This window comes from Chaetomium fimeti (genome assembly GCF_033439085.1).
Source record: "Chaetomium fimeti strain CBS 168.71 chromosome Unknown B0H64scaffold_10, whole genome shotgun sequence".
Taxonomy (NCBI): Eukaryota; Fungi; Ascomycota; class Sordariomycetes; order Sordariales; family Chaetomiaceae; genus Chaetomium; species Chaetomium fimeti.
The window spans coordinates 333623-359168 of record NW_026944338.1 but is presented as its reverse complement, the minus strand read 5'-3'; the positions used below and the strand labels follow the sequence as shown (position 1 = coordinate 359168).

At 57.5% G+C, this 25546-nt stretch overlaps 11 protein-coding genes across 11 annotated transcripts; 5 read left to right on the top strand and 6 right to left on the bottom strand.

Annotated features, from left to right (window-relative positions):
- B0H64DRAFT_44692 (uncharacterized protein) lies at positions 1–1166 on the bottom strand. Its single transcript, XM_062806960.1, has 2 exons — positions 584–1166; positions 1–530 (listed from the first exon to the last, which is right to left on the bottom strand). Exons 1-2 carry the CDS (start codon positions 891–893, stop codon positions 211–213), a joined length of 630 nt encoding a protein of 209 aa, XP_062654729.1. The 5' UTR covers positions 894–1166; the 3' UTR covers positions 1–210.
- B0H64DRAFT_478523 (uncharacterized protein) lies at positions 784–2631 on the bottom strand. Its single transcript, XM_062808256.1, has 2 exons — positions 1510–2631; positions 784–1392 (listed from the first exon to the last, which is right to left on the bottom strand). The coding sequence occupies exons 1-2, from the start codon at positions 2295–2297 to the stop codon at positions 1065–1067; spliced, it is 1116 nt and encodes a 371-aa protein (XP_062654728.1). The 5' UTR covers positions 2298–2631; the 3' UTR covers positions 784–1064.
- A 3233-nt stretch (positions 2632–5864) lies between these two features.
- On the top strand, positions 5865–6747 carry B0H64DRAFT_377974 (uncharacterized protein; the record flags this gene model as incomplete). Its single annotated transcript, XM_062802555.1, has 3 exons — positions 5865–6200; positions 6238–6462; positions 6526–6747. The coding sequence occupies 3 exons, from the start codon at positions 5865–5867 to the stop codon at positions 6745–6747; spliced, it is 783 nt and encodes a 260-aa protein (XP_062654727.1).
- A 785-nt stretch (positions 6748–7532) lies between these two features.
- B0H64DRAFT_330887 (tRNA synthetases class I (C) catalytic domain-containing protein) lies at positions 7533–10287 on the bottom strand (the record flags this gene model as incomplete). Its single annotated transcript, XM_062800965.1, has 7 exons — positions 7533–7765; positions 7822–8614; positions 8664–8861; positions 8917–9151; positions 9211–9926; positions 9986–10012; positions 10084–10287. 7 exons carry the CDS (start codon positions 10285–10287, stop codon positions 7533–7535), a joined length of 2406 nt encoding a protein of 801 aa, XP_062654726.1.
- A 1313-nt stretch (positions 10288–11600) lies between these two features.
- Positions 11601–12708, top strand: B0H64DRAFT_44606 (uncharacterized protein). The gene is made up of 2 exons (XM_062806889.1): positions 11601–12178; positions 12301–12708. The coding sequence occupies exons 1-2, from the start codon at positions 11708–11710 to the stop codon at positions 12505–12507; spliced, it is 678 nt and encodes a 225-aa protein (XP_062654725.1). The 5' UTR covers positions 11601–11707; the 3' UTR covers positions 12508–12708.
- Positions 12703–15467, top strand: B0H64DRAFT_44584 (uncharacterized protein). The gene is made up of 7 exons (XM_062806875.1): position 12703; positions 12768–13170; positions 13224–13375; positions 13433–13748; positions 13812–13963; positions 14027–15044; positions 15108–15467. Exons 2-7 carry the CDS (start codon positions 12909–12911, stop codon positions 15404–15406), a joined length of 2199 nt encoding a protein of 732 aa, XP_062654724.1. The 5' UTR covers position 12703; positions 12768–12908; the 3' UTR covers positions 15407–15467.
- A 913-nt stretch (positions 15468–16380) lies between these two features.
- On the top strand, positions 16381–16829 carry B0H64DRAFT_377970 (uncharacterized protein; the record flags this gene model as incomplete). Its single annotated transcript, XM_062802554.1, has 2 exons — positions 16381–16393; positions 16459–16829. 2 exons carry the CDS (start codon positions 16381–16383, stop codon positions 16827–16829), a joined length of 384 nt encoding a protein of 127 aa, XP_062654723.1.
- Positions 16830–17858: 1029 nt separating this feature from the next.
- On the bottom strand, positions 17859–19316 carry B0H64DRAFT_420504 (isoprenoid synthase domain-containing protein; the record flags this gene model as incomplete). The annotated part of the gene is made up of 4 exons (XM_062805463.1): positions 17859–18366; positions 18427–18668; positions 18815–18861; positions 19016–19316. The coding sequence occupies 4 exons, from the start codon at positions 19314–19316 to the stop codon at positions 17859–17861; spliced, it is 1098 nt and encodes a 365-aa protein (XP_062654722.1).
- Positions 19317–19879: 563 nt separating this feature from the next.
- B0H64DRAFT_44492 (GPI transamidase component PIG-T) lies at positions 19880–22086 on the bottom strand. Its single transcript, XM_062806814.1, has 3 exons — positions 21601–22086; positions 21146–21540; positions 19880–21085 (listed from the first exon to the last, which is right to left on the bottom strand). Exons 1-3 carry the CDS (start codon positions 21966–21968, stop codon positions 20076–20078), a joined length of 1773 nt encoding a protein of 590 aa, XP_062654721.1. The 5' UTR covers positions 21969–22086; the 3' UTR covers positions 19880–20075.
- A 161-nt stretch (positions 22087–22247) lies between these two features.
- B0H64DRAFT_367246 (uncharacterized protein) lies at positions 22248–23576 on the top strand. The gene is made up of 2 exons (XM_062801940.1): positions 22248–22401; positions 22495–23576. Exons 1-2 carry the CDS (start codon positions 22374–22376, stop codon positions 23313–23315), a joined length of 849 nt encoding a protein of 282 aa, XP_062654720.1. The 5' UTR covers positions 22248–22373; the 3' UTR covers positions 23316–23576.
- A 1-nt stretch (position 23577) lies between these two features.
- Positions 23578–25358, bottom strand: B0H64DRAFT_436072 (uncharacterized protein). The gene is made up of 2 exons (XM_062806173.1): positions 25037–25358; positions 23578–24880 (listed from the first exon to the last, which is right to left on the bottom strand). Exons 1-2 carry the CDS (start codon positions 25190–25192, stop codon positions 23804–23806), a joined length of 1233 nt encoding a protein of 410 aa, XP_062654719.1. The 5' UTR covers positions 25193–25358; the 3' UTR covers positions 23578–23803.
- Between the last annotated feature and the right edge of the window lie 188 nt (positions 25359–25546).

The window sequence follows — 25546 nt, the reverse complement described above, 5'->3', positions numbered from 1 at the left end:
GGCGTGAGGGACACCATTCTGGATATTGACACACCGCTACGCCACCTTGCTCGAGCTAATGAATGCTAGGTCGAAGGATATGGTCTCTTGGGGTACGGGAACGACTGCTACCCAGAACCAGAACCCTCATTGGGGAGCCAAGCAGGGCAAAACCGTGTATAGAGAGCTACCAAGCACATGGCTGCGACTGAGGGACCCCTGAAGCACGACTCAAGTCTTATTACCCATGGCCCACACCATAACGACTAACGTCGCGGTGGTGGCCACGTACAGGGCGAGGCATATCAAGCCTAAGCGCAGCTCGCAGCCGCGGGAATGATAGTTTCGGCCATCGCGCTCTATGTTGCACCCGCAATTTTCCAGCAAGAGAATGTCCAGAAGGCCCGGCAGAGGGCCACCTGCATTGCCTCGGTCGCTGGTTGCCGCCAAGTCATTCGTATCAGGAGCGTCGTTTGCAATCTCGGTGTTCGTTATGGCAATAGCTCCGTAAGAAGGCGGCGCTGGGGACACCCTTAGCTCAACCAAGGGTACTGAAACAACGGTCAGCGTTCCGTAGTCGCGCGTAGTACCTGGGGAGACTCACTGTCCGTGGGGGTGCTCGGCTCCGAGCCATCGGCCTGGGATTCCGTCTGGGCATTCATGTTGTTCGCCGAAAGATATGATGGATTGTCTGTTGATTTTGCGAGCATAGAGTTTTGTGTCGGCTGCCAGCGGAGTGAGAAGATATAGATCTTTGATGAAGTGTGGTTGCCAAAAGACCTAGGCCGCGCAACGACATAATGAGTTCGTAGACAGAAATCGAGCATGTTATGAAATGCAATCGGTCCAGAAGGTGGGCTGTGTGACCGCTCCCCTGGTAACGGTTGTAACAATGTGGTATATACAGGTGCCATGAACAGGCAGAAAGTGAATGATATGTACAGCGGTCAGCCTCCACCTAGATCAGGTATCAAAACAAAGAACAAGAGATCCACCACCTGCCGAACCCCAGAAACCGGATACTCCCACCCACAACATCCAATCCCAAATGAAAGCACATCCCCGCCCACATGACTTGCCCATAGCTACTGCCAGAGCACGCCGCTGACCATTCCGTCAACGTCCCCTCCGGTTTCGATAACCCCAATAAACTCTTTCAGCCAGCATTCTGCCGCATCCCCCGGAGTGAAGACCGCCGCCACACACCCCGATTCCCGCGCACACGCGTCAAAGCAGCTTGCGATGCTGTCGATGGAGCCGCTTTGGAGTCCTAACGCCCCGTCCCCGCCGGGGTAGTTGGCGCCGCACTGTATCCGGAACGTCTTGGGCATCGTTGCCGCCGCAGTGGAGGTATAGTTGCGGTTGCCGGAGCCAGGACAGGTCGGGTTTGCGACGGAAGCCGTCGAGAAGCCACTATTCACATATGTTAGCACCGTACCAAAGCACACCTTCCATCCCATCTACCCCTGTAACACAACCACAACTACCAAAAAGAAGACACGGAAAGAGCAAAGAAAAGGCAGCACCAACCTCCCATCAGACCCATCCCCTCCACCACCCCCTTCACCCCCAGAACCACCCCCAGAACCACCCCCTTCACTAGAACCACCACCACCACCACTCCCCGCCCCCCCCTCATCAAGCGCCGTCCCGACCCGTCCACTCGCCACCCCGCCCAGTATCCCCGCCAGCACCACAATCACCGCGCCCGCGACCAGCGCCACCCACAGCACGGGCCGCCTCCACAGCGGCGGGCGGTCGGCGTCGAGCGCCACGCCGCCGCCGCGCGGGTCCTCCGGGTCGCCCGGGTCGCTCCACGCCTGCCGCAGCGAGTGCACGCCTGACGTGCGTGGGAGGTCGCCGCTTATGAGGCCTGTTGGTGGCGGGTGGGGGTGAGGATGGTGGTGGTGGTGGTGGTGGTGGTGGTGGGGGTGGTGGGGGTGGTGAGGGGGGGCGGAGAGCGGGGAGAGGCCGCCGGGGAGGGCGGAGAGGTTGTTGGAGAGGGAGGATAGTTGGCCGTGGTGGTGGTGGTGGGAGCCGTGGGCGGTTGGGGGGGTGAGGATGGTGGAGGGGTGGTTGGGTTGGTTGGGTTGTTGGTTGCGTTGGTCTTCTGGTGGGTCTTGGTGGTGGTGTTGTTGGTGTGGTTGTTGGTCGGGGTCGTCTTGTGGGGGTGCGACCTCGGGGTAGCTCTTTTCGTGCTTGACCTGGTCGTAGTCGTCTGGCACCACCTCGGGGTAGCTCTGGAAGGTGTCGTGCGTGGCGGGGATCAGGCCGTCGTGGTAAACCCGCGGCGGGGGCTTCTTGTTTCGTTTCCCCATGTCGTCGAACCTTTCCAACGATTGGGCGGATGTTTTGTGATGGTCGCGTTCAGGGCCGCCGCGTGTCGCAGGGCCGGGGTTTGGGGGTTACCGCGGCGTTAATTGGCCGCGATTGTGAGTCGAATTGGGCCAGGGGAGAAAAGTGAAGATGAAGTTTTGGAAGGCACACGACGAGAGAAAGAAGAAAGAGGGGAAGCGTATCGTTGGTTTCGTCCACCTTCCCAACAACTCGCCATCGGTCACCAACCCGCATTTCCGGACGAGCCGTTTGCGGGGGCCAGAAGAAAACAAGGCAGTTCATCGGCACGTCAAGCTGGTTCCTGATCCCTCCAACCCGCCAATTTCACTCGGGGGCACTCAGGGCCACTGGGGGGCCACTGGCGGTGCTGGCCCAGCGGCGCCAACCTGCACTGCAACCCTCGCCTCGTGGGTTGCGGAAACTCGCTGGTAAGGACCCCACTCCAAGGTCACAATCGGTGACTCGTGGGCACGACTCTTTAGGATTTCAGTGGACTGTCAGTGACTGCCACAGACTGCTGCGCCGCGCAAACCCTGGCGCAACGAGACCCTCCTGAGCCCTCGGCCGGGGCAGACCTGCCCGATTGAGACGATCCACAAACTGGCCGGGGATGATGCAACGGCGCGCCTGCATTAGCGCCCTCGATCTGCAGAATTGGATCGGGTTATTCTGGTGCCTGGAGCGGGATTTTGGAGACGGTATGGAGTCGGTGGCTTGGAGTCTTGGACCCCGAGATCCTGATTGATATTCCTGGATGCCTTTCAGCACATGTCTTTTCGGTGTTGAGCAATGAATTCAGCAATGAATCAAACACCCGACAATTGCCGATTTCGCAAAACGCAATCCCGTCCGCGTTCGCAAACCGGGGCCGGCAATGGAGATTGGAAGGCGTCATCCATTCCATGGACTTCATTCACGCCCACGCAGTCCTTCAACGCGACCGCGGTTTCGCAAGGAAATACATTCTTGACACTAGGATCCCGTCCGCTGTTCGTAGACGCTAACCAGTTGTGCCCGACCCTTGAGTCTCTTCTCCTCATCCTTCAGGTTTCGATTACTCCCGTGAGTGGAGAAAACTCCGGTAAACGAGGTTGAGAGAGCGCAGTTCCCATTAACAAGCAGTCAAGCACTGACCAGGAACGTTGCTCTGCATGACTGTCGATGGCGCATTCAGCCAGTGCTATGACCTCTCCTGACTACTACTACCTTTGGTATGGAGGTACGTATCATGATTATTTTCGAAACTCCCCATTCTGATGTACAACCCCGGGGCCTCTGAACGGACTGGATACCAACGGTTTTTATCGAACTTGCAGGAACTCTTGTTTAATTACTAAGTGCACAAATCACTACGCTCGCTCTACTTGGGTGGTAGGCCCTACTAAGACGAAAACGAAACCATCCTGGAGTAGTGTTCCACCTAAAACCAACCGGCGATAGGTAGTTATCAAATGAGTACCTAGGCTGCCCTGGAGCAGCAATTCAACCTGAAATCACATCGCAATACATGTGAGATGTGTAGTGGTCCCATTACAAACAACACTAGGTAGCTAGGTCCCCCTTGAAACCCCCCAAGCTTCAACCCCCAACGACCGTGACATGTATTCTGATAAAGGGGCCAGCCCGATAGTTTTGAGTCAAGCTCCGGTTCTCAATCCCTACGCGTTCGACGATGCCGTCGGCGATGACAGCTCCGTCTGCGGCTCATGTTTGGCCTGCGCGTCGCCATCATTCGTTGTTGACGCCGTGTGAGCCTGGGTGGCGAAGAGAAAACGTCTAAACTCCTGGCCAACGAGCGGGTCGATCCTGGAGCACTCCTGGGCGATGAGCAGGTCGATCCGGGCACCAGCGCGTTGGAGAGCCCGCTGGATGATCTTGATCATGATAAAAATAGGTAAGTATCAGTGTCAGACCCACCCGGGGATAAAGCTCACCTGCTCCATATCCTCATTGGTCGACGGATTCGCGCTGTCGGCGTGTTCTGGAGATGTGAGCGGTCCCTGGACCCTGACGCAAGGCGGCAGTCTTGTGCCTGGAGCGTCTGGCGTGGTGGGTGTGTGCGACATGGAGGGCTATGCTTGAGAGTCGATAGTGGTAACTCTAAGCATCTAACAAAATACCCAACGTGAAGTTGTCAATGTCCATGGCTGATTCACGGTCATATAGAGCGCTCCAAGGGAATCTTATAAGTTGTGTCTTCAAACTTTGGGAAACGTCGCCGCGATCTTTTTCGCGACGAGTACAAGGCCATAAACCACTGCTGCTTCGGTTCCACGGATTCTCTGAGGCGACCACTACCGAGGCAAGGAATTGGACTAACGAGTTCTGAACCAACTTCATTCCTGCGCACCGGGGATCCGAGGCATGATGCCTAGGTAGGTACCTAGGTATGGATAGGTACCTACCGATGGCGACCTACCGGGAGCCCTTGGATCCGCAATCGCGCACCCTCCGGGGGGCAGAACCGGAGCATGTTTGCCACTCATGGTGCGCCATGGCCACGTTGGCTCGAGGCACTCTTCCTGGCGCACACCAGCGCATCGTGCCGGGGGAAGGCTTTGAGCCGTGGTCGACGTGGTCGACGTCGCCAGCTCCGAATGGATGGCTCTGTCCTGTGGGTCTACCGGGGTCAACGGCCAGCGGGCCAAGGCATTGGCCATTGGGCCGCTGGCGGCACCATGCCCGTCTCCCTGTGTGCCTGGGCACCGACCGAGGGAAAGCCCGGCACTCTCCGACTGGACGATCTGGCGAAAGAGATGCACGGCCCGATGCACCCGAGAAGATCATCACTGATTGTTTGATGCAGGCGAAAAGACGCCCAAAAAAGAAACGAAAGCACCGAAGATACGATCCGGTACTCCACAGTTCCTATTCCGAGTCACTGCGGAGGTAATTATCTAAAACATTCTACCTGGGTAAGACTAAGATTATGTTGTCGACCGAGTTGGGTACCTAACTTGAAGTGAATGTCCCCTTCGTGAACACCGCCCCGACCTCGGGGTTTGGTGTGGGTATTATCAGATAGGTATGTACCTAGGGTAATACCCAATCTGGCACACCTCAGGGGCGCCAACGACTCGACGCGATGCGGCTCCGTGCCGTGTCACGGCGACGAGTAACCCCATTTGATCGTGCCATGCAGTAGGGGGCATGGCTGCCCGCATGGGCTGCGGGCATCATGCCCACCCTAAGCCTCGCCACATTCGCTCTCGCCAACACACAAAACACATCATCATTGGGCTGGGCGGCGTGCGCAATTACCTCTTCCTGCCTCGCTGGCCTCATGCCGGACACTGAAAATCCCCATGCTCACCGGTCGACACCCAGGCATTAAGACGGGCACTGAGCCTCAAAACTCGGGGTTATAAAAGAATGAACTGGATTCCCCCCCTTTTTTCGACTCTCAGCCTTTATTATTTAAGCTACCTACAGGCTACTACACATGGGACTTCGACCGTCTCCATGGTATGGTCCTGCTCGAGCAGCCCCAGTCCCGCACCGCTGCCCACGACACAAGCCACATTAAACATTATCCGGCAGCAATCATCATGGATGGCAATCTTTCCACGCATGGTGATGATGACAACCAGTTCCTGTACGAGTTAAATCTCGACATGGCCTCCGACAGCGACGGCGCCACGGGTAACTCGCCTGATGGCAACACCTGGGTCACCCACCCGACCGCTGTCGATGAAGTTTTCCAGCAGCAACAATCCGAGTTCATTACCCCGGTCCCCCCAGGGCCGGATGGTACCTTTTCCGATTGGTCCAGCCCCGGTGTTCCACCCGACTGGACCAACGCCGACGCCTCGTCCGGCCTCTTCGCGAGCCTCCCAGACCCCTCCGCACACCCGTTCGGCGGCGCTTTACCGTACCGGGGGGGGGTTGGCGGCCCCTCCGTTGGCCGCGGGCCCCGTTCAGCCGGCAACGTCGTTCAACAACGTGGGAGGGCAGTCCATGGTTGTACCGACAATCCCCCCGACCATGCGCAAGGAGTTGGCGGAGGACACTCTGCTCAGAACGCTCCGGGACGCCGGGTTTGGGTATTCGACAATCGCAAAGGAATTTCTAACGCAGCTGGGCGTCAGGATCAGCGCCAACGCCCTGGTGAAGAGGTACCAGAAGATGCCCAAGACCTGCGAGGGTGTAAGTGGACTTTCCCCAAACCCACCCACCGGGACATGGGACCGTGCTGACCCTGAACCATAGGTGGTAGCCCAAGCGATGAGAAACATCATGCACAAGGTCATGGAGGAGCTTTACGCCGAGTTGCCTCGCGTGGACGACGGCACTCTTTCCGCCGAGCAGAAGCAGCTGGTGAAGCGCATGGTGCAAGAGCTCGCCCGGATTCTCCCCGGCTGCGTCCGCAGCAGCCTGTCGCGCACGCGCAAGCGCACGCGCAGGAGCAAGCAGCCTTCCGCATCCTTGTGATTCATCTGACGGCGGCACCCACTGTATATATCCCTTGCCCATATTTGGCCACTCGCGTTAGAGAAGAGCGTGTTTATCGGTATCAACGTTCCCCCCTTGTTCATAGGTGGTGGTATAGGGAGTGTGGCTTGGAGCGTCACCGCGGGTGTTTGAGGGCAGTACTGCGGCTGTAATGACCTTGAACGCACCCAGATGGCCCTGTATCATGATATAGAACGCACATCTTTGATTTTCAACGTCGCGATCGTGGTTTCTTGTCCATACTTGGTGAAGGATCTGGTACGCAGCGTTTCACAGTCAGGGACAGATGACAGGAGTCTGTTGTTCTCTACATCCGCGCGTCTTCGTTTGTAGCTGTTCAGCGTAGGTTTAAGGAGAGCACCTTTCGAGCTCTACCAAAACAGCAAATCCAGACCATGAGGGTGAACCACCAAGTCTAGATTCCATGCTTCCGCCCTCCCCACGACAGCGACAGTTTATAGCCTCGGTTGATGCTTGAAGAGTGCGGTCTTTTGCGTCTTCACCCGTACTACACCTTCTTGAGGAGACAGGAAACCTGTATGCGAGACCGAAGTCGAGCAGAGAGGAGCCGTATCGACTTCGAAACCTAAGTTGCGTGTTTGTCTAAACCACCTGACACCTGTGCGACTAAATCCAAAAGATCGTAGAATTGCTTACCATCGCCTGTCTATTCACCGCTACCCTAACACCGCCCCGCAGGGAGAGGTTTGAAACCAGCAGGTCCTCCCGGGGTGGTGGATTGAGATATCGGCAGAGCCCGCCTTTTAGGCGCCACCAAACTTGGCGAGATACTCCTCGTGCAGCTTCTTTTGCCTCTCCCACTCCTTCTTCAGTTTCTTGACCTGGCTCTTGGGCACCTCGCTACCACCCGCGAGCTTAGTGGGAAGCCCCTCGGCGTCCCACTCCTGGTACTTGGCGTCGGCTTTGAACATATCCTTGTGAGACAGCTTCGCCTTGGCCCACTTCTCCTCATCCGCCTTCTCCCTCGCCTTCCGCGCTAGTGGGTTCCATCATGTTAGTGATCAGTACGTTAAATCCAAGAGCATGACATACCCTCTTCCTTTTGCCTAGCCTTGTCCGCCAGCAGTGCCGCTTTTTCATCGCGCGCGGCAATGAGCTTGGCTGCGGGAACAAACTTGATCAAGCTGGGCTTATCGGTCTGGTCATCAAGCTGAACGCCCAGGTCGGTGAGGTCATAATCGCGGATACGGTCGCTTAGTGAGAGCACGGCCTGTTTGCTTGAAGACTCGAGGGCCGAAACAATCGCCCGCAGCTCATCCCGCAGGCTCGAAGTTGCCCGCAGGTACGGCATAGCCAGTTTCTCCACGTCGCGCTCCCCGCTTTTCTCCAGATCGGCAAATTCGGCCTCCGGTGTTTGCTGCTGGAGAAGATTCTGGATTGAGGGATTGGCGAGCTTTAACCCCTCGACGTCCGCCTTCACCTTGGCATACGCTTCCGCGTACGGCTTCACGGCCTCCTTGGGTTCGAGGTTGGCCGCCGCGCTGGCAGAGGCCCACCCGAGGCCGTTATATGGAGGCCGCGCGCTGGCGTCCAGACCAAGAATGCCGACAACCTTGGTTACCCACCTCGCAACGGCCTCGACAGCCTGCAAGTTGGGCTGCACGGACTTGTCGTTCATGTAAATGTTTGCGTCCTTGACCAGCCGCAGGATCACCTGCATCGCGCCGGGGGTGTCAAACGAGTTGCGAAGCGCCGAATCGAGATCCTTCTTAGCCTGCTCCAGCTCCTCTGTCAAGCCTGTGCCTTCCTCGAGAGACAATCCCTTAATCCCGTCCGCTGTTGATCCAGCCTCTGCCAGTTTCGCCTTGACATTGGTGAAAAAGTTCTGTCGTTGTTAGCAACACTAAATCTCCCGATGACTTGGGGGCACCCACATCGACCGTGCTCTCCCAGCTGTCCGCCTGTTTCCGCATATCAACAGAAATTTCGACCCCGTCATTCCAACGGCCCATAAGAAACACGATGCGCATGTTGCGGGCGGTGTAGGTCGTTGCCAGAGCGTCTTGAATGGTCTGGAAGTTTTTCAAGCTCTTGGACATCTTGCTCCCTGCAATCGATAGGTGGCCCATATGCTGTGGCGTGTCAGTGGCTAATCATGAGGCTCCCAAGTTTTGAAGTTGTACATACCAAAAAGTAGTTGACCCAGGAGTGCTCGCCCCTTTCGCACTGGTGAAAGTGGGCCTCACTCTGGGCCAGCTCGTTGTCGTGATGGGGAAACGCTAAATCGATGCCGCCGGAGTGGATATCCATCTGTTCGCCGAGCTTGTCCGACGCCATGACGGAGCACTCAATATGCCAGCCAGGGCGACCCGCACCCCAGGGACTAGGCCAAAACGGCTCACCAGGCTTCGACTTCTTCCACCTACAACCGCCGCTTATCAGTGCTAACCACCAGAACTGGTACCAGGAGGGTAGACCCACAAGGCGAAGTCACCTGACCGTTTCTTCCCCTCCAGGCTCTTGGATAGCGAGCCCTCCCCCTCCTCCTGCAACGCCTTGTCGTTCTTGCTCTCGGGCCGCAGCCGGGCGTACGTGTTTCCAGCCTTCTCGAACGCCGCGATATCGAAGTACACCGAGCCGTTGGCCTCGTATGCAAACCCCTTGGTGATGATCTGCTCGACGAACGACACGATTTGCGGGACGTACTCGGTGACTCGTGTCACCGCATCCGGGGGTAGGACGTTCAGGGCCTCCATGTCATCGCTGAACGCCTTCTCCATGGCTTGTGTGAGGTCGGTAAACATGGTCTGGTCGCTGGTGTCGATGGTTTCCTTGTACAGGGAGTCGAGGTACGGAAGCAGGACCTCCTCGGCGCCGTCGAACCCGGCACCGTCCCTAAGCGACTTCGCCGCAGAGTCCATGTTGCCGAGGTGCATCTTCACCTTGGCTTCGGCGTCGCCGGGCTTGCCCTCCCCTGATAGGGGACCGCCTGCCAAAACATGGCCGTAAGCGGCCTCTTTCCGTTCCAGGTAGTTGTGCTCGTCCACGGCCGACTGCTCAGCTCCGGTTAGTAGAGGGAGGTTGTTCTCGGCGTAAGCCTGAAACGCCTTGAATGTAAGCTCCCTAAGATGGTTGGCGGAGTGGGGTTTCTCTTTCTCGAGCTCGAGCAACCGCTTCCTCCTAGCTTTGATGATGATCTACAGAGCACGGGGTTAGGCATCCATCCGGGAACAGATTCGGGGATGACCAAACCAACCTTGTCATCCACATCCGTGTAGTTCATCTATGGCGAGGTTAGTGATCTCTCGTCTTTTTCAAACATACAACGAGACGAGAGTCACAGGAGACACTCACAACGAAGTTGACATTGAAGCCAAAGTGATGGATAAGGATACGGCGGATGATGTCGGTGGAAACATAGTTGCGGGCATGACCGAGATGGCTCAAGTCGTATGTAGTCGGACCGCAAGCGTACCACGAGACCTTACCCTCCTCCCTGGGCACAAAAGGGACCGGCGAGCCGGGTTTCAGCGAGTTGTGGACTGTGATGGATGCCATCGAAAATGCCCTCGGGAACCGGGGCTTGGTGTAAATCGGTCTGAACGAAGGGAAAAAGGTTCGGATCTTGGTGAGGGAGCGCATTCAGCCGTCAGCAGGGGTCGGGGAGCGACTTAGGCGACCTATTAAAAGGTCAGCGTGGCAGTTTTGATGAGTCAAAATCGACGGGTTGGTTCCAGATTGTGGAGGAGCGGGGCACTGCAAGGCCGGTTCCACCGCCGATGGCGTGCGCAAGCCAGTGGTGGCACGGGCCACATTGCTCTGACTGCTCACTCTGCTTTACCACAAAGAGCGCAAGCCCAACTTGCAGAGAAGGGAGTCATTAATGAAAAGCCGAAAGAGTCAATCGCTAAGCCTCTCATTACGCCCATCTCATTTGACTCCGATATGTGTTTCCAGACAAATGCGTCGCTTCACTCCCAAATTGTGCATCATCCAGAGTCAGTGTCAATCAATCTCGGGCATCCCGAGGTCCGAACTCAATGACGAGGTAGGTTGACCCCATGGAAATGACTCTAATGGACTTCACAACTCGTTGTCGGGCCCTCTCAATAGACTCGTGAGTTTGTTGATGACGCGCCCCTCCACATCACCGTCGGTGTCAACGAATTCCACTCCGAACCGGCGACACACAATTTCCACATTGACTCTTTTCCTGTAGTCTCGGTGACAAGCCACAATCGCTTTCCCGGACCGCGCACACAAGCCGAGCTCCAACAGACTGATCGGCGCGTCTGTCTCCGGGCCAAAGTACACGACCACCACGTCAGCGAGCTCCTGCATGTCCAACTCCCACTCGACCTGCTCCGAGATGCGCGCGGGCCCCCACGTATGGTCCCAGCCGGGGCAAAACGGGTTCAGGACAGTTATGGGCAGGTGAGACACGGCTTCGGTGAGGGTCTGCCGCCAGTCCGGGCTGGAGGCTCTGGTTGTGGTGCCCGCGAGGAAGACCGATACCTCGCCGGTGATGGCGGGGCGGGAGGGTGCGAGGATTATTTGCGCTCTTTGCGGCTGTGAGCCGACCATTATGGGCAGCGATAGATTCAGTTATGGGTGGACGCCAGGAAATCTGCGGATCGGAGTGCTCACTCTCCTCAAAGTCGGTGAGGTAGTTGCTCGCCCGGCATCGACGCTGGCTTTGGGTGAGGGGTGAATGAGAGGGGCTCGAGTTAGGCAAGGGTTAGGGCTACATTCAGACCTCCATGCTTGGGAAGGTTCCAAGTCCGAAGGGTAAGGGTTGTTCGTGCCCCTTCGCCCCACTGATCTCGCCGAGCCCAAAATGCGACCGCGACTCGCGTTTTTGCAGCTCCCGTCGTACTGCGTTGCATGCATATCGTGATAACGACGTCCGTCTCTCTTCGCGCCACACGGCGCGTTGTTTCTCAAATTCTCAGACCGTACTACCCCAAAAGTCGTCGCCATGCCTGGGGGCCCTGAGTTCCAGTTCAATCCAGCTTCAACGCCAGCAACGGCCCCAATAGCACCACCCAAGCGTCCTGTTGAAGAAACACAACATGTGGGTCCAAGCAGCCTGTCTCAGGCGCAGCAGGACAATAATGCTTTTGACTCGGCGGCATCGAGCGAGCCTCGGCCTCGTCCGGTTTTCAAAATGAGACGAACCGGTCACAGCGGCGCCTTCCCGCTCTCGGGCCGTCCCGCTGCTACTGTTCGACCGGGTGACAACCACGCCACACCCTCTCCTTCCGTTCCATCCTTTCCGAGCCCAGCCACCCATGCAAGCCATGATTCACACCCGTCTTCCGGTCTTGTGCCCGGCGTGCTAAACCAGACCGAACGAAAACCATTTCAAAAAACTAGCTCTCCGGTCGGACCTTCTCACCCTACCTCGCAATCTCAGCCAACCCCCGCGTTTAACCAAGATGAAAACAGAGTATGTCACTCTGCCGCTTCTATTCAATTCATAACTTCTCCTTCCCGTCTTTCCGGAAATCTACCTAGTGGGTAGGCACCCGGTACCTAGTTTTGGCACCTGACTTATCGGGCGAAATGTAGAGTACCCAGGAATCATCCCGCTCATATCCGAATCTACCCATCGCGGGCTTCATCAAATCAATGTCTGGTGCCCAGATTCCGGTTTTTTCTTTGGAGACGACGAGAAGTCCGAAACCGTCAATGCCCCCAGAGGTCCAGAAAGTGTTCGATTCGGCATTGGACGATCGCTCTTACAAGATTTGGATAGGTAAACCTGTCATAGACTGACGGCCAGCGACCACCCCGCCTATTTTCTAACACAGTTTGGTAGACGAATCTGGAGATAAGATACCAACCGCCGGCGCTCTGCTTCCCGCTGGGTACAAGAAGTCCGACGATGCCGTCTTCCCTTGGGTGTGTCCAGTTAGGTCATGCAGAAAGATGCTCACCGGTCTAAACGGCTTAGGGAGACACTTTTGTGTTAGTGGGACCACCGTTGTTTGCATTCGCTGTTGATCACCCACCATATTGATAATGACGCCTCGCAGAACTCGCACCGTGCCACTCGCTTGAACGACAACGAAGACGGCACGCTCACCGATCTCGGAACCTATGCCAATCCCACTTACGGAAATGGAAGGAGCTCCGGAGGGTTTCCGAAGCCTCCTCTGCTGGTGTCTAAGAAAGCGATGAGTCTGGCTAAGGCACCCATGGTGCCGTCCACCCTTCACTATGCGGCGGCGCATGCTCATCCGGCCTCGAAACCGACAGTCCCCCAGAGAGGTGGCCCGCGTCGCTTGTCGTCAAACGTACCCAAACCGCTTTCTGTAGACAGCGACTCCACGGAGACCGACAACGACGAGCCCACCAGCCCTAGCGAAGTCAGCGTCCCCGGGGAAAGCCGGAGGCTTGATATGGCGAACCCTGACCGCCCATATAACATGTGGCGCGGTAAGCAGCCGTATCTATTTTCCTTCTTCCTGTCTTGTTAATCATTACCACAGATAAATCAGGCACGCTCGTCCCATTGAAAAACGTCTTGATACCAGACGGATACAAACCCGACACAACAATACCGGGCCGCCCCTGGATCTGTCCTGTCCGAAGCTGCCGCCGTCTGTTCAAGGCGCCCGTTGATTTTGGAAATCATTTCAAAGTATTAAACCTGCTTCACTTTTCTCGAGGCCGAGATGCGCTGACGATGTCTATATAGGGCCATCACCGTGGGTCCCGACTGAATGACAATCTCGACGGGACCTTTTCCGTTGTGGGGACAAGCAACAATACTTTGCCAGCCGTCGTCGTTTCCCGAGACCCGACGAATACCCAAGTTACCGCCGAGCCCCTGCGACCTGTTTATCCACGAGGAATGGCTGCCAAAAGTATTCTTTGGGTCAAGGCGACCGAGCCTGATCCTAACCCGAACTCTGTCCGGAAAAGCGCTGATGTGGATCTCGAGATCATGGACGTCGATGCCGACGTCGCCTTGGAACTCGCAGCAGAGGGCCGCCCGTACCAGGAGTGGTGGGGTGAGTCATTGCTGGCTGCACGTCTTATCACTGGCTGAAGCGCTCACACCTTTCTTTTCGCAGATGAAACGGGACAGTTGGTTAACATGGCCGGCGCTCTGATACCGGATGGTTATGAACTGGATGACACCTTCCCTGACCGCCCGTGGGTTTGTCCCGTCAGGTCGTGTCGATCAGCCTGTAAATTCCGCAAGAATCTCGGGTACCATTTCATGGTGAGTTTCATGTTATTGAGGCACCACACAGGACTGAACCTGACAGCTATTATCTCCTCTCAGAACGCTCACAAATCCTGCTCCCTCAACGACAACGGCGACGGCACCTTCTCCGTTGTGGGCTCACACAACGACGCCGCTCCCCGCGTTGTCTCCAATAACCCCCCTGAGCCGAATGAAACGCCGCCACCGCCACCACGTTTACCTCTCTACAGCCTTGAGTCTCGCATGGCAGACCAACTGAAGGACTCTGCCACAGCATCCCGAGCCGCATCAACCGGTACCAGCAACGACGCCTCAACTGACGTCTCTGGGGCTCGCTCCGAAAGTGCTGCAACCCATCTTTGGGATCACATCCGCTCACTTGTTCCCGAGCTCTCGGTCTCCGACGGGCAGGCACCTGAAATCGCGAAGCTCCTCCGTCTTCCCAAGCTCCGGGATCTCAACATCATCCCCGGGACGCTGCCTTCCGATCTCAACCAAAAGCAGGTCATGGCTCTGGCTATCCAGATTGTGGGTGAACTGAACCCCAAGGCCTGCAGTGAATGCCGCCGGCATGACGGGCCGTTCGATTGTTGTGTCAGCCTTCCGAGCGATGCCGCCCAGCATTTGTACCAATGGCTGGCTACCAGCTCGCGGGCGTGCGCCAGCTGCATCGCCCGCAAGAACTCGTCCGCCTGCAGCCTCAGGAGGTTGGCATCAGCCTGGGAATGGTCGTCGAAGCATGGTTCGCGGGTCAACATCGACGAAAGCGCCGCTGACCTGGGTGATGGCATCGCTGCCGATGCTGAGTGGAGCAATGAGCTATCTGGGCGAAGGCGATCCGCGCGGTTGTTTCTAGCGAACGGTGATGGTGATGAGGATGGGGAGGGCGAAGAGTCGGATGACGAACCGCATCCCGATGAGGCAGAGCCGAGGCGCACGCGGTTGGTGACGTTAAAGTTGACTCGATCCGTCGCAAATGGTCGGGCGGCCAGGGAGCCGCGCGTTTCCGCTTGGGAAGGGAACGGTGCCACCGAGAAGGTATTGCACATGGAGGACTGGGAGATGGACGATGGTAGAGTCAATGCGGCGGGCGAGGGTATGTCATTATTGGTTTCCCCGTCGTCGTCCCCTTTTAGATATGCTAACATCTCTCTCTTAGCATTGGCATTCTCCTCGACATACCTCACCGCCAACCAGACGGTTCAGGTGTCGCAGAACATCAACTTTCAAGCAATCACCGTCACCTCCGGCCGAGTACACCACTTTTCAGCCGATCCAACCAAGACCCGCATGTGCACGCTGGCTAGCGGGAAGCTTCGGGTGCAGGTAGGCGGCGACGACTTTGTCGTTGGCTCGCAGGGCATTTTCAAGATTGTGCCGGGTACAGCGTGCACGGTAACAAATCGGTGTTATATGGACCTTGTCTTGCATGTCACGTCTTTGCGTGGAGGGGCGTAGGAACTTGACGATGGCAGGATATCAAGAGCCTAGGTCCTCGCTCTTCGCTAGGTTTTCCAACGATACCCCGTCTCCATTAACGGCAAGGGCACATGTTATGGGAATGGGCGTTGCATGGGCATCTACTGCCGGAAGGTACTGTAATATATTCGAAGTTCGTTAAACAAAAGTCTTATAGCTAGAAAGCAATCATATACATCTATGTAATACCGACGCTTGCCTATCCCCACAACTGAGCCCGATCATATTCGTGCCTGATCGGAGACTGCCTCAACCTAGGTTGTCAACTACACTAAACAAAGCCTCAGCATGCACCTCTCCTGACTGCCAACCGCCTCACTGTGTATGATAGTGTAAACCCATAATGAGGAGGTAAGAGTGGCTCCAGAATGAACAACCGGATGATTATATCTGCTTTGTCCACTGTTGACTGACAATTATGCTCGATATGCTAGTACCATTATGAACAAGGCAAAAGAAGCAAGCTCCCTGAACAGTCAAGTATTCAATTGCTTGTGTTCAGAAAGGATAACAAGGTTAGGCTGAGGGGTGGCCCGATAAACTACTATTCTCGCTACATAATGATTTGTATCATACTCTGTCGTCCGATGTCTTTGGGATCATGGATGTCGTCACGAGGTGCCGTCCCAGTCAAAAGGCCACATTGTGCCCGTTCTTCGACAACCGGCGACCCCTTAAGACCAATTGACAAGCCTCAGTCTCTGAGCGTCTCTGAGCCCTCCGTTGGGAAACCATCAACACAGAACAACATTGTCAACATTGTCCTTTGTGCCTCTTCTTCTCCCCTCCTGTCTTCACTTATTCACTCAAGGTCAAATCGGCCGTCCTGTTCTGTTCCTCTTCAGTTTTCTTCGCTCATCTATCGTCCTGACTCTCGACATCCCGTTTGCTCCAGTTATCACCAGGATCTTCCAGCTTCTTCTCGGAATCGTCGCGGCCATACTTACTTTACGATGGCGAATCAAGGTACGGGTTACGGGTTACCCTTTTGCATCCATACTTTTTGACCACAGACGTTTAACAAACCGCAGTTCCCGCATCCGCCTTCAGCGATCTCCTAATCAAAGTTCGCACTGTTGCCCTGGCGCTGATCGCAGCCCTGGCCGAGATCGCGCACTGTTTAATCCACGCTTTTCGCGACGTTGCGATAGCTCTCATCGACGCTGCGACCAAGTGCATACTCGCTCTTATTGAGCTTCTCCCCAATCTCATTTTCGTCCTTCTCTACGCCTTTCTCGGTTCCGTCATGACGAAGGCGGATACCATCATCGCTTTCGGTCAGTTTGTGCTCCTACTTCTCGATGGGCTGGTCCGAACTTTGGGGAATCCGGTTATGGCTCTTGTCACCGTCGTCCTGGTTTACCGTTGGTGGTCCAAACCGCACCTGCGGCGTCAAGTCTAAAGGTACGTACACCGGCGTCCTATGTAGGAACCCTTTGAGAAAGCCATCTAATCGGTTTTGCAACTTTTAGACAGCGACCACTTTACCGTGGCGGACGGCGTGCCGCACCTGCGGGGACTGGAGGCATTTACCTCACGGAACCAACTCATGAGACACCTAACCTACTTAGGTAGGTACCTATACATCACATCACTGAAATAACAGCGATCAACTTTTATCTTGACACGGAAACCCCGTGTCCCGTGCCGTCTGTTGTGATTGCACCGCGTGTGTCTTGTCATTACTCCCAGGCTCTAGATTGGAGGACGTGTTGGTTTGGATCTCCTTGACGCCGGGACCGCTTTTGACCTCGATGTCCCACGAGGGTCGAGGCAATGGTGCGAGGCGAGAGCCGGGCCACGCTGGGGAGATTCAGACGTGGTCCGCATCATTTCTACTTTACCCCCACATACTTGCCGCTTGAGTGACTCTGCATGCTGCATAGGTATTCTATCTGTTCATGGCTGACGCTGCGGGAACTAAGTACATACAAATAATGTTAGTGTCTTCACTGGACGAATGATCATCATCGAAAGCGTCGGCAGCTGGATGGTTGCGCGGCGACGCTTCGACATCTAGTCACATTACTGGCAACGTCAACGCAGCACCTGCGCGTCACCGGTGACGATCAGAAAGCTAACATGTTCCAACCCGAGCAACAAATGCTGGGCTAGTAGCATTGAAGGGGCACAATTATCTCGCCGTGTTAAAGTCGACCGGCGGGCGCTTCAAGAGGCGGTGCTATCTCCGGGCCGGAGGCCAGAGCTCGATGCGATCCAACCATGCCGTGCAGCCGCACTTGAAGATGATGGACATGTATAGTTCAGTTGGAGGATGGAACGCATACCAGCAACGTCAATACGCGTACTGTCTGATAATTAAGTCACCGACCCTCGTTCCCTTCACCCCCTCATCCCCATTCCCCGTCTGACAGCCGTGCGCAGGGAGGCCGCTGATAAAGAGGGACAACAGATGACGCCGCTCAATGCCCTACTCGGCTTGCGCGTCGCCCTCGCTAGCAACGAGTTTCTTCCCCCGCAGCTCAGACGTGATGGAATCCTCGAGGCCCGCATTCGGATCGTACCGGAACTCAGGGTAGTAGCGCGGGCAGTTGAGGCTCCAAACCACATTGCCGCTGACCTGGTACGACAGCCCCCGCAGGTACAGGTCCAACTTGGGAGAGATCGGCTTATGCTCCCGTCTGAACCGCTCACAGAGCTCAAGGAACCGTGCCTCGTACCGGTTCGAGGCCTTCGCCACGAGCCGCTTTGCGACGGCCGCGCTGACCCCCCGCCACCGCATGTACAGCCACACGGCGTTGATGGGCTTGGAAGCCCGCGGGTTGGCTTGCGTTTCCGCCCATTCGCGATCGAACGAGAAGTAGTCGTTGGCCAGGGCAAAGCAGGCGTAGCACGGCTGGGTGACGTTTGCGAGCAGGGCGTCTTCCTCCCGGGTCAGGGTCAGGCCCAGGCCGAACAACATGAGGGCTTCGCCGAACCTGTTGTTCTGGATTAGCCGCGGGCCCAGAACGCGGTTGTGCAAGCAACAGAAAGCTTACGCTCCGCCCGTGTCGATGCTGCGAAACTCGATGTACTCTTCCAAGTTTGCGAAATCCTTGGTCTTGTCTCGGAGCGTCCTCGAGAGCATGGTCTTCCAGACGTCCATGACCCTCGCGGCACCCGCCTTGTCCGTCTCGGACAACAGGGACACTATTTTGGCCTGTATCTGTTTCCTCCCAGCCTTGAGAGTGGGCCTCGCGGTTTCTAGTTCCCCGAGACCAAACTTGTCCCTTTGAGCTGACTGGAGTGGAGCGTTAGGATCGTGCCGATGGAGAAGAGGAGAGGGAATAAAAGCGAAGGGAAATAACAAGAGAAAGGGAAGTAAGACGGGAAAAGAAAAAGAGCAAACGAAGAGAAGAGAACAAGACACTGCCGGATAGCACTTACACTCTCCTCACCCAACCCCTCAACCACGCTATCATGCAGAAACGAATCTACCTCCCCAAACAAAGTCAGCAACTCTCAACCCAACCGCCACACCAGCACATCACACCACACCCACCAACCACCCAAATGAAACCAAAACCAACCCACCCCAAACTAAACAACCACCAGCAATCAAAACCAAGAGCAAGAAGATCAACATACACTCCGTAACATACCCCACCACCCACAGCCGCTCCACCCTACACAGCGGGAACAGCAGCGCCACAAAGTTGCCGTTCCGCGGGTTGCACGCGCCGAACTCGCCCGCCGGCAGGCCCGTGTGGCGCGCCCAGTCGCGCCGCGCCGCCAGGCAGCCCGCGTTGGCGAGCGGCTCGTGCCGGTGCCGCGCGAGCGGGAAGAAGCCGCCGCCGCCGCCGCCGCCGCCCCGGCAGAAGCCCGCGGTGGGGTAGTGGGTTATGTCGAGGGGGGTGGCGGTGGTGGGCGGGTTGGAGGGGTGGGCCATTTGGTGGTAAAAGGGGGGGGGTTGGTTGGTTGGTTGTCGGCGGGTTTGGTTGTTTGTGTGAGGCGGCGGGTTTATTGCTGTGCTGTGCGCTGGTGAGTGCTGTTGAACCTGTGGTTACTTGATGATGCGCAATGTTCACCTCGCTCGTATTTGTACTGCTGCTCAGTGCCAGTTGGTTCGGCCTCCCCTCCTCACCCCAAACCCCTGGCCGCCGAGGGACACGTATCGACCAACATTTGAAGATGATACGTGCCCTGGACACGAGGATCCCGTTCGGGACGAAATCCTGTCGACACCCCTGAATGCCGACCGGCGTTCTCTCCGGGTCAGCCGGCGCGGTTGGTGGTCGATAAAGAACCAACGACATGATAGGGTACCGTTGGACCGTTGGACGAGGCTTGCGGCGATCTGAAGCGGATTAGCCCGAGCCGATGCGGAAATGCTCCCCGGCCCCTGGCACACCCAGGCAACAACCCCGATGGCACAACGGGGATTCGATGCTCGCAGGCCGGGCCCACCCGGGTGATACAAGGACATGTAACGTGGGGTTGCTTCGACAGCATCGTCAGTGGAAAGAATAAAGAGCACAGAACGAGGCGGGGGGAAAGAGAAGGCTGACCCTCCCCTTAGCCATATCACCGAGCAAGAACTCAAAAAAAAAACTGAACAGCAGAAAAAAAAAGACGTGGTTGTATTCTGCTTTCACACTCTAAGTTTGCAAACTTGACACTCCTCAGTCCGCCGTTCGCACCCCGCCCCTCAACCCTTCACGGCCCCCTTCAACCGGCCCTTCAACCGCGCCAGCAACACCCCCAATCCGGTGGCATGGGCCTCGTCGGCGGCAACAAACCGCCGGACGAGGATATTGAACATGCCGCCGAACGCCAGGGCGATAGCGGTCGAGGTAAAGATGATGACGTTGTACGGCATGCTGAAGTCGGGCGTCGGCAGGCTGCACAGCAGCGAGGTGGTGCGGAGGGTGTAGGCGGCGAAGCGGCCGACCGTCTGCGGCGGGTCCAGGATGGTGATGACGGCGGCGGCGACGTCAAAGCCGCGGTTCGCGTCCGGCGGGTACTCGGTGTAGCGCAGGATGGACTTCTCAAAGTCGTAGGTCAGGAACACGGTCGACGCGGCCGGCACGCGCATGCGCACCTCCAGCTGGGTGCCGCGGGCGCGGTCGAGTGCTGGGCGGTAGTAGACCTGCTCGACTAGGGACTTGTTTGCGTGGGGCTGGCCGGCGACGCGGGCTTCCATGGTGTGGAGGTAGATGCGCATAAACCAGGGGAGAGATTCCATGTAGATGAACTCGACCTCGGTGTCGGGGCTCGGGTTCCGCAGGATAGTTTGGACGCCGCCCCGCTCTTGGCCATGGCCTGTAAAGCTGCGCTCGGCGTAGAGAAGCGGGGTCTCGGGCGTGACGATGTCGGTCGTGATGGCCGAGGAGGCATCCTGTTCGGAGCGGGGAAGCATTATCTCGAGTTCGGTGTCGGGAGAGATATGGAAGCAGCGAGACAGGCGGTCCGCGTTCTTCTTCTCGTGGACGTCCTTCGAGACGAAGACACTGCTGGAGTGGGGGACTTCCAGGCAGACTGGTGGAATGGTAGGGTCCGTAAGGGGGCAGGTGCCCTTGACCGTCTTCCCGAAGAGCTGGGAGATGGTCCACTCCTGGCTAGTGTGGTCCACAGGGAAGCATGTGTCGTGTGAGTTGTAAGGCTTCGAGGTATCACACGGTAGTTGGTCGCCAGGCGGGGGCCTGGGAATGGGGTTGCCTGTAGCACGTTAATAAACCGACGGTATGGCCGAGGGAGGGGGGTGGGTAGGTAGTTTACCTCTGGGCCGCTTGGACCGATGAATATCAAGGACCATATCGACGGTTTGTTCGATTTGAAGGACACACTCCCCATCAGGAGGACAGATCGGGCGGATATCGATGGCCATGCTCTGCCACGACGCATCGAACAGTTTGTGCCCATCCAGAAGCGTCGCAATCCCGGCCTTTCCTTTGCATGGTAGGAGCTTCAAGAAAGGGGTCAAGTTCTCGGTGCACACCACCTCGTGTGGCAGCACACCGTAGAGAAGATGCATATTGTTATCTGTCGAGTGGTCGCCTTCGGGTTGGAAAGACATGACAGGCCGTGTCGTCCGGGTGCCGTCGATGAAGTTGAGCGAGGCGCAGAACAGGCCCGAGAGGGCGTTGGTCAGGGTCAGCCATTTGCGATCGGCTCTGTTTTCGGGTTGTCAGCAAGAAAACAAGGTATGGTGGAAACAACCTAGGATATCCTACTCCTCATCTGTATCAGTCTCGAGCCACGCCCACAACTCCACGCCGGTCCCGCCCTCGCGCGCACCGTCCCACGGTCTCGCTCCCCATGTCTCTGAATCCCACCTCCCCAGACTGAACCTCAGATGTAGCTCGCGTGTGCCGGCATGCTGAAGAATCTGACCGAGCGACCGCGGAAAGAAGCGGAAGTTGCCCTTTTCGAACTCGGAGAGGGTGGTGTTGGAGCGGAAGTTGAAACTGGCGAGGAGGGCGGAAAGAGGGAGCGGCTTGAGATTGAGTTGTTCGTGGTAATCGGCGGCGGATGATGCCGAAGAGGGAATCACTAATAAAGAAAGCAACGAAAGCCAAAGGAACGACAGAAATTGGCGCATCTTTCCTCCTCAACACGGTGTGGCCATTGGCGCATGGAACCGCGAGAGCAAGGAGAGTTTTGGAAAGATGGGATGGGAATGAAAGACCAACCTGAAAGTCTTGGCTGTCGTGTTCGAGATTGGCGTGGTGTCCCGCGAGTGCGCGACCGACTGCCTGCCTGAGTAGCGTAACCTGCAGGGGTTGGCAGCAGCAAGGGTCATCCGCGCCACAGGCCCCGCTTCCCCGGTGTCGCGCTTTGCAGCCTTGCAGCGCGGCTGGAAATTCAATCCCCAAAATATCATCTCCAAAGTCCATCATCAACATTTGAAAGACGCCTTGCTAGCGACCATCTTCAGCGGTCGACATCCCACGCCCAGAACCGCGCATTATCGAATTCGATACACCACATCTACCACATCTTCATCATGGCGGCCGAACAACGAAAGCTGCTCGGTACGTCCCAATTCCAATCCCTTCCCAATCTCTCCCCACCACCGAGTACAGCGGTGATACATACAACGAACGAGTAATGCTAACCCTTCGCAGAGCAGCTCATGGGCGGCGGCATGGCGTCGCGCAGCGCACAGCTCCCACTGACGGACCCCAAAGTGTGCCGATCGTACCTGGTCGGCACCTGCCCGCACGACCTCTTCACCAACACCAAGGCAGACCTGGGCGCGTGCCCGCGCGTGCACTCGGAGGCGCTCAAGGCCGAGTACGAGGCGCTGGCGGAGCCGGACAAGAAGAAGTACGGGTTCGAGTACGACTACATGCGCGACCTGCAGAACCGCATCGACTCGTGCAACCGCAACATCGACACGCTGCAGCGGCGGCTGGAGAAGACGCCCGACGAGGTGCGGCAGACCAACGCGCTGCTCAAGTCCATCTCGGACCTGGGCTCGACCGTCGCCAACGGCCTGCTGGAGGTGGAGATCCTGGCCGAGACGGGCGAGGTCGCGCGCGCCTACGACGAGTACTACAAGGTGCGCCACGCCCAGGCCGCCAAGGCCGAGCGCGAGAAGGAGCTCAAGGCCCTATCCGAGACCTCGGGGCCCTCGGGCCACCAGAAGCTGCAGGTCTGCGACGTCTGCGGCGCCTACCTGAGCCGCCTCGACAACGACCGCCGCCTCGCCGACCACTTCTTCGGCAAGATGCACTTGGGTTTCGCCCAGATGCGCAAGGCGTACGACGCTTTTCCGAAGGAGATGCGCGGGAGGCAGCGCGCGCCCATGCCGATGGGTGGAGGCGACGAGGAGATGGGTGGTGTGCCGACCGGGCCCGGGGGAGGGTATGGGGACGGCTGGAAGGGGCCGAGGGGGCCGAGGAGTGGCGGCTTCCGCCCGCGCGGGCCGAGGAGGGGGTGGTAGCGGACGGACGGTGTGTGTATACTTCGCATTGGCAGGCGTTTTGGGCGTTGTTTGATGGGGTTAAAATGGCAAGATATCACGGTCGGGATATGGTCTGGTGGGTTCGGGCCAAACACGTTTGGTTAGGCTCGTGGAGTCAAGTAGATTCCCCCAAAGATCGGCAAAGTAATTCAGTTCATACTCATGTGCAGGTGTGCAGAAACTGGTACGAGGGGGTGCTACTGGAATCTCGGCAATACTATGTCTGATCAACCTCAGCGTTCCCGTACGTTAGGACGTCCACTCTGAACAAGGCACTAATATTCCGCTTCCAATTTGGTATAGCAGTTTGTTGCCCCGGTGGTTTACCGGCCTAATGCGTTCGCTGCTACCGCTGGAACAACTCGGACGGCGATCTACTAGCTAGGTGCTTAGGGGTATACGGCCATATTCCGTTCCTCGTCCCTCAATCCTCGGCAAGCCTGCCCACGAGCCTCTCACCACACCTCCTATGATGGGGTTTGATTGGCATCGAGGGTGGCAGCCACCTCCTCATCCCACTTGCCCAGGGGTGACGTGACCGGATAGTCCGTGGCACCGGGTTTCGGCACCCATGCCGTGTCGACCTTCTTCGGGGCCGCCGCCGATGACGGCAAGGCAGGGAAATCCTCCTTCTTCAAGTCCGCCTTCTTCGGCGGAGGTGGCGCCGAAGCAGCAGGCCCGCCCTGCCGACCTTGATCACGATTATGCTCGCCCTCACGTTCGTCAAATAACGCCCGGCCACCTCCCCTCCCCCCTCTTCCCCTGCCACCCCGGCCTCTGAAACCGCCACCCCTCCCCCTTATCCCAAACCCATCAAACTCCCCAGCCTCGTCCACCGGGCCCGGGTTCGGGTTCGCAAACCGACTCCCTCCCAGCCCCCCACCACCACCACCACTGCCCCCACCACCCGGCGCACCCGACCTCGCACCCCTAACACCCCCATGGGCACCCTTAAACCCGCGCTTCCCCCCCTCCGCCTCCCGCTCCGCCTTCCCCTCATCCCACCCCCCCTCCTTCATCTCCATCGCCTTCAACTTCCTCTCCCTATTCCGCGCCCGCTCATCATCCAGCTTCCGACGCTCTTCATCGGCCGCCTTGCGGCGCGCGGCGTCCTCGGCCCGGCGGCGGCGCGCCTCCTCCATCCCGCGCGCGTAGGCGACGGCGTGCTCCGACTCGTCGCGCTGCGCCTCCTCGAACCGCCGCGTCTTCTCCGCCGCCACCACACGCATCCGCTCCATCCGTGCGGCGAGCTCGGTGTCGGTTAGTTTGGTGCGTGGGTTCGCGCCGGAGCTGAGCCGCGCGTGCGAGACGGCTGAGGCCGTGTTGCCGCCGCCGCCGCCGTTGTTGTTGCCGGGCTGGGGGGTACCGGCCGTGCTACTGTTGGTGGTGGTGGTTGTGGAGGACGCCGAGGTTTCGCGCGGGCCGGTGGGTGGCTGTTTGCCGGATGGGGCGGTCGGGGCGTTGGCTGGTGCCGCGGTGGTTGTGGTCTCTTGGGTGGAGGGAGCATCGCTTGAGACGCTGGGAGGGGGTTTAGGCGATTTGGGCTTGTTGTGATTATTGTGATTGTTATTGTGATTGTTGTTTTTATGGGAGGAACGGGGAGGGTTGGCGTCAGGTCGTGGTTTGGGAGCGTGACGAGATTGTGCTAGCGACGATCTTGGGGGTTGAACCACCGGCGGGGCGGGGGTTGGTTTGACTACCGCAGGCGCCGGTGTTGGTTCGGGCTGCGCGGGAGGATCGTGAGTAGGGACTGGCGCAGCTTCTGGCAGATCGAACGTCTCTTCTTCCTCCACGGGCTCGATGTCGTCAGAGAACAGGTCATCGTCGGTGCGGCCGCCAAACTGGTCTTGATCCATGGTTGCGAATTGAAGAGGGTGTTACGGGTTGTTGAAAGGATAAGAATAGAGCTATATATAATGGAATATATATCTGGCCCGTAAAGGTTGAGAAGCAGATACGTGGAACTTGAGATGATGGGTGTGAAGCTGTTCGGTGCAGGAGCCTGAATGTGGGGGAAGTGGCATTCCGATGCGATCGCATTGTTGCTGGTGGCGGGGCAGTTCACAGCGGGCAGGGTTCGCTGGTGGGAGCTGCAAAGGTCGAACAAACCATCCTCAGCTGGTGGCAACTGGCGGCTTTCTTTGTCGTCCAAAGCACAAGAGCTGTGCGAGAATGTTCGGCATTCTACAACCAACTGAAGATGACCTACA

What these genes read in the sequence shown, in the direction of transcription:
- B0H64DRAFT_436072 (XM_062806173.1), bottom strand. Translation starts at nt 25,192, where the DNA reads ATGGATCAAGACCAGTTTGGCGGCCGCACCGACGATGACCTGTTCTCT. An exon ending in AACCAACACCGGCGCCTGCG is followed by an intron (nt 24,881 to 25,036) that starts GTAGTCAAACCA and finishes AATCACAACAAG; the next exon opens with CCCAAATCGCCTAAACCCCC.
- B0H64DRAFT_44584 (XM_062806875.1), top strand. Translation starts at nt 12,909, where the DNA reads ATGAGTCTGGCTAAGGCACCCATGGTGCCGTCCACCCTTCACTATGCG. An exon ending in CCCATATAACATGTGGCGCG is followed by an intron (nt 13,171 to 13,223) that starts GTAAGCAGCCGT and finishes TCATTACCACAG; the next exon opens with ATAAATCAGGCACGCTCGTC. An exon ending in AGTCAATGCGGCGGGCGAGG is followed by an intron (nt 15,045 to 15,107) that starts GTATGTCATTAT and finishes TCTCTCTCTTAG; the next exon opens with CATTGGCATTCTCCTCGACA.
- B0H64DRAFT_44692 (XM_062806960.1), bottom strand. Translation starts at nt 893, where the DNA reads ATGGCACCTGTATATACCACATTGTTACAACCGTTACCAGGGGAGCGG. An exon ending in GCCGAGCACCCCCACGGACA is followed by an intron (nt 531 to 583) that starts GTGAGTCTCCCC and finishes CCGTTGTTTCAG; the next exon opens with TACCCTTGGTTGAGCTAAGG.
- B0H64DRAFT_44492 (XM_062806814.1), bottom strand. Translation starts at nt 21,968, where the DNA reads ATGCGCCAATTTCTGTCGTTCCTTTGGCTTTCGTTGCTTTCTTTATTA. An exon ending in GAGACTGATACAGATGAGGA is followed by an intron (nt 21,541 to 21,600) that starts GTAGGATATCCT and finishes ACCCGAAAACAG; the next exon opens with AGCCGATCGCAAATGGCTGA. An exon ending in TCGGTCCAAGCGGCCCAGAG is followed by an intron (nt 21,086 to 21,145) that starts GTAAACTACCTA and finishes AACGTGCTACAG; the next exon opens with GCAACCCCATTCCCAGGCCC.
- B0H64DRAFT_367246 (XM_062801940.1), top strand. Translation starts at nt 22,374, where the DNA reads ATGGCGGCCGAACAACGAAAGCTGCTCG. An exon ending in CGAACAACGAAAGCTGCTCG is followed by an intron (nt 22,402 to 22,494) that starts GTACGTCCCAAT and finishes AACCCTTCGCAG; the next exon opens with AGCAGCTCATGGGCGGCGGC.
- B0H64DRAFT_44606 (XM_062806889.1), top strand. Translation starts at nt 11,708, where the DNA reads ATGCCTGGGGGCCCTGAGTTCCAGTTCAATCCAGCTTCAACGCCAGCA. An exon ending in TTAACCAAGATGAAAACAGA is followed by an intron (nt 12,179 to 12,300) that starts GTATGTCACTCT and finishes GGCGAAATGTAG; the next exon opens with AGTACCCAGGAATCATCCCG.
- B0H64DRAFT_478523 (XM_062808256.1), bottom strand. Translation starts at nt 2,297, where the DNA reads ATGGGGAAACGAAACAAGAAGCCCCCGCCGCGGGTTTACCACGACGGC. An exon ending in GGGGATGGGTCTGATGGGAG is followed by an intron (nt 1,393 to 1,509) that starts GTTGGTGCTGCC and finishes ATATGTGAATAG; the next exon opens with TGGCTTCTCGACGGCTTCCG.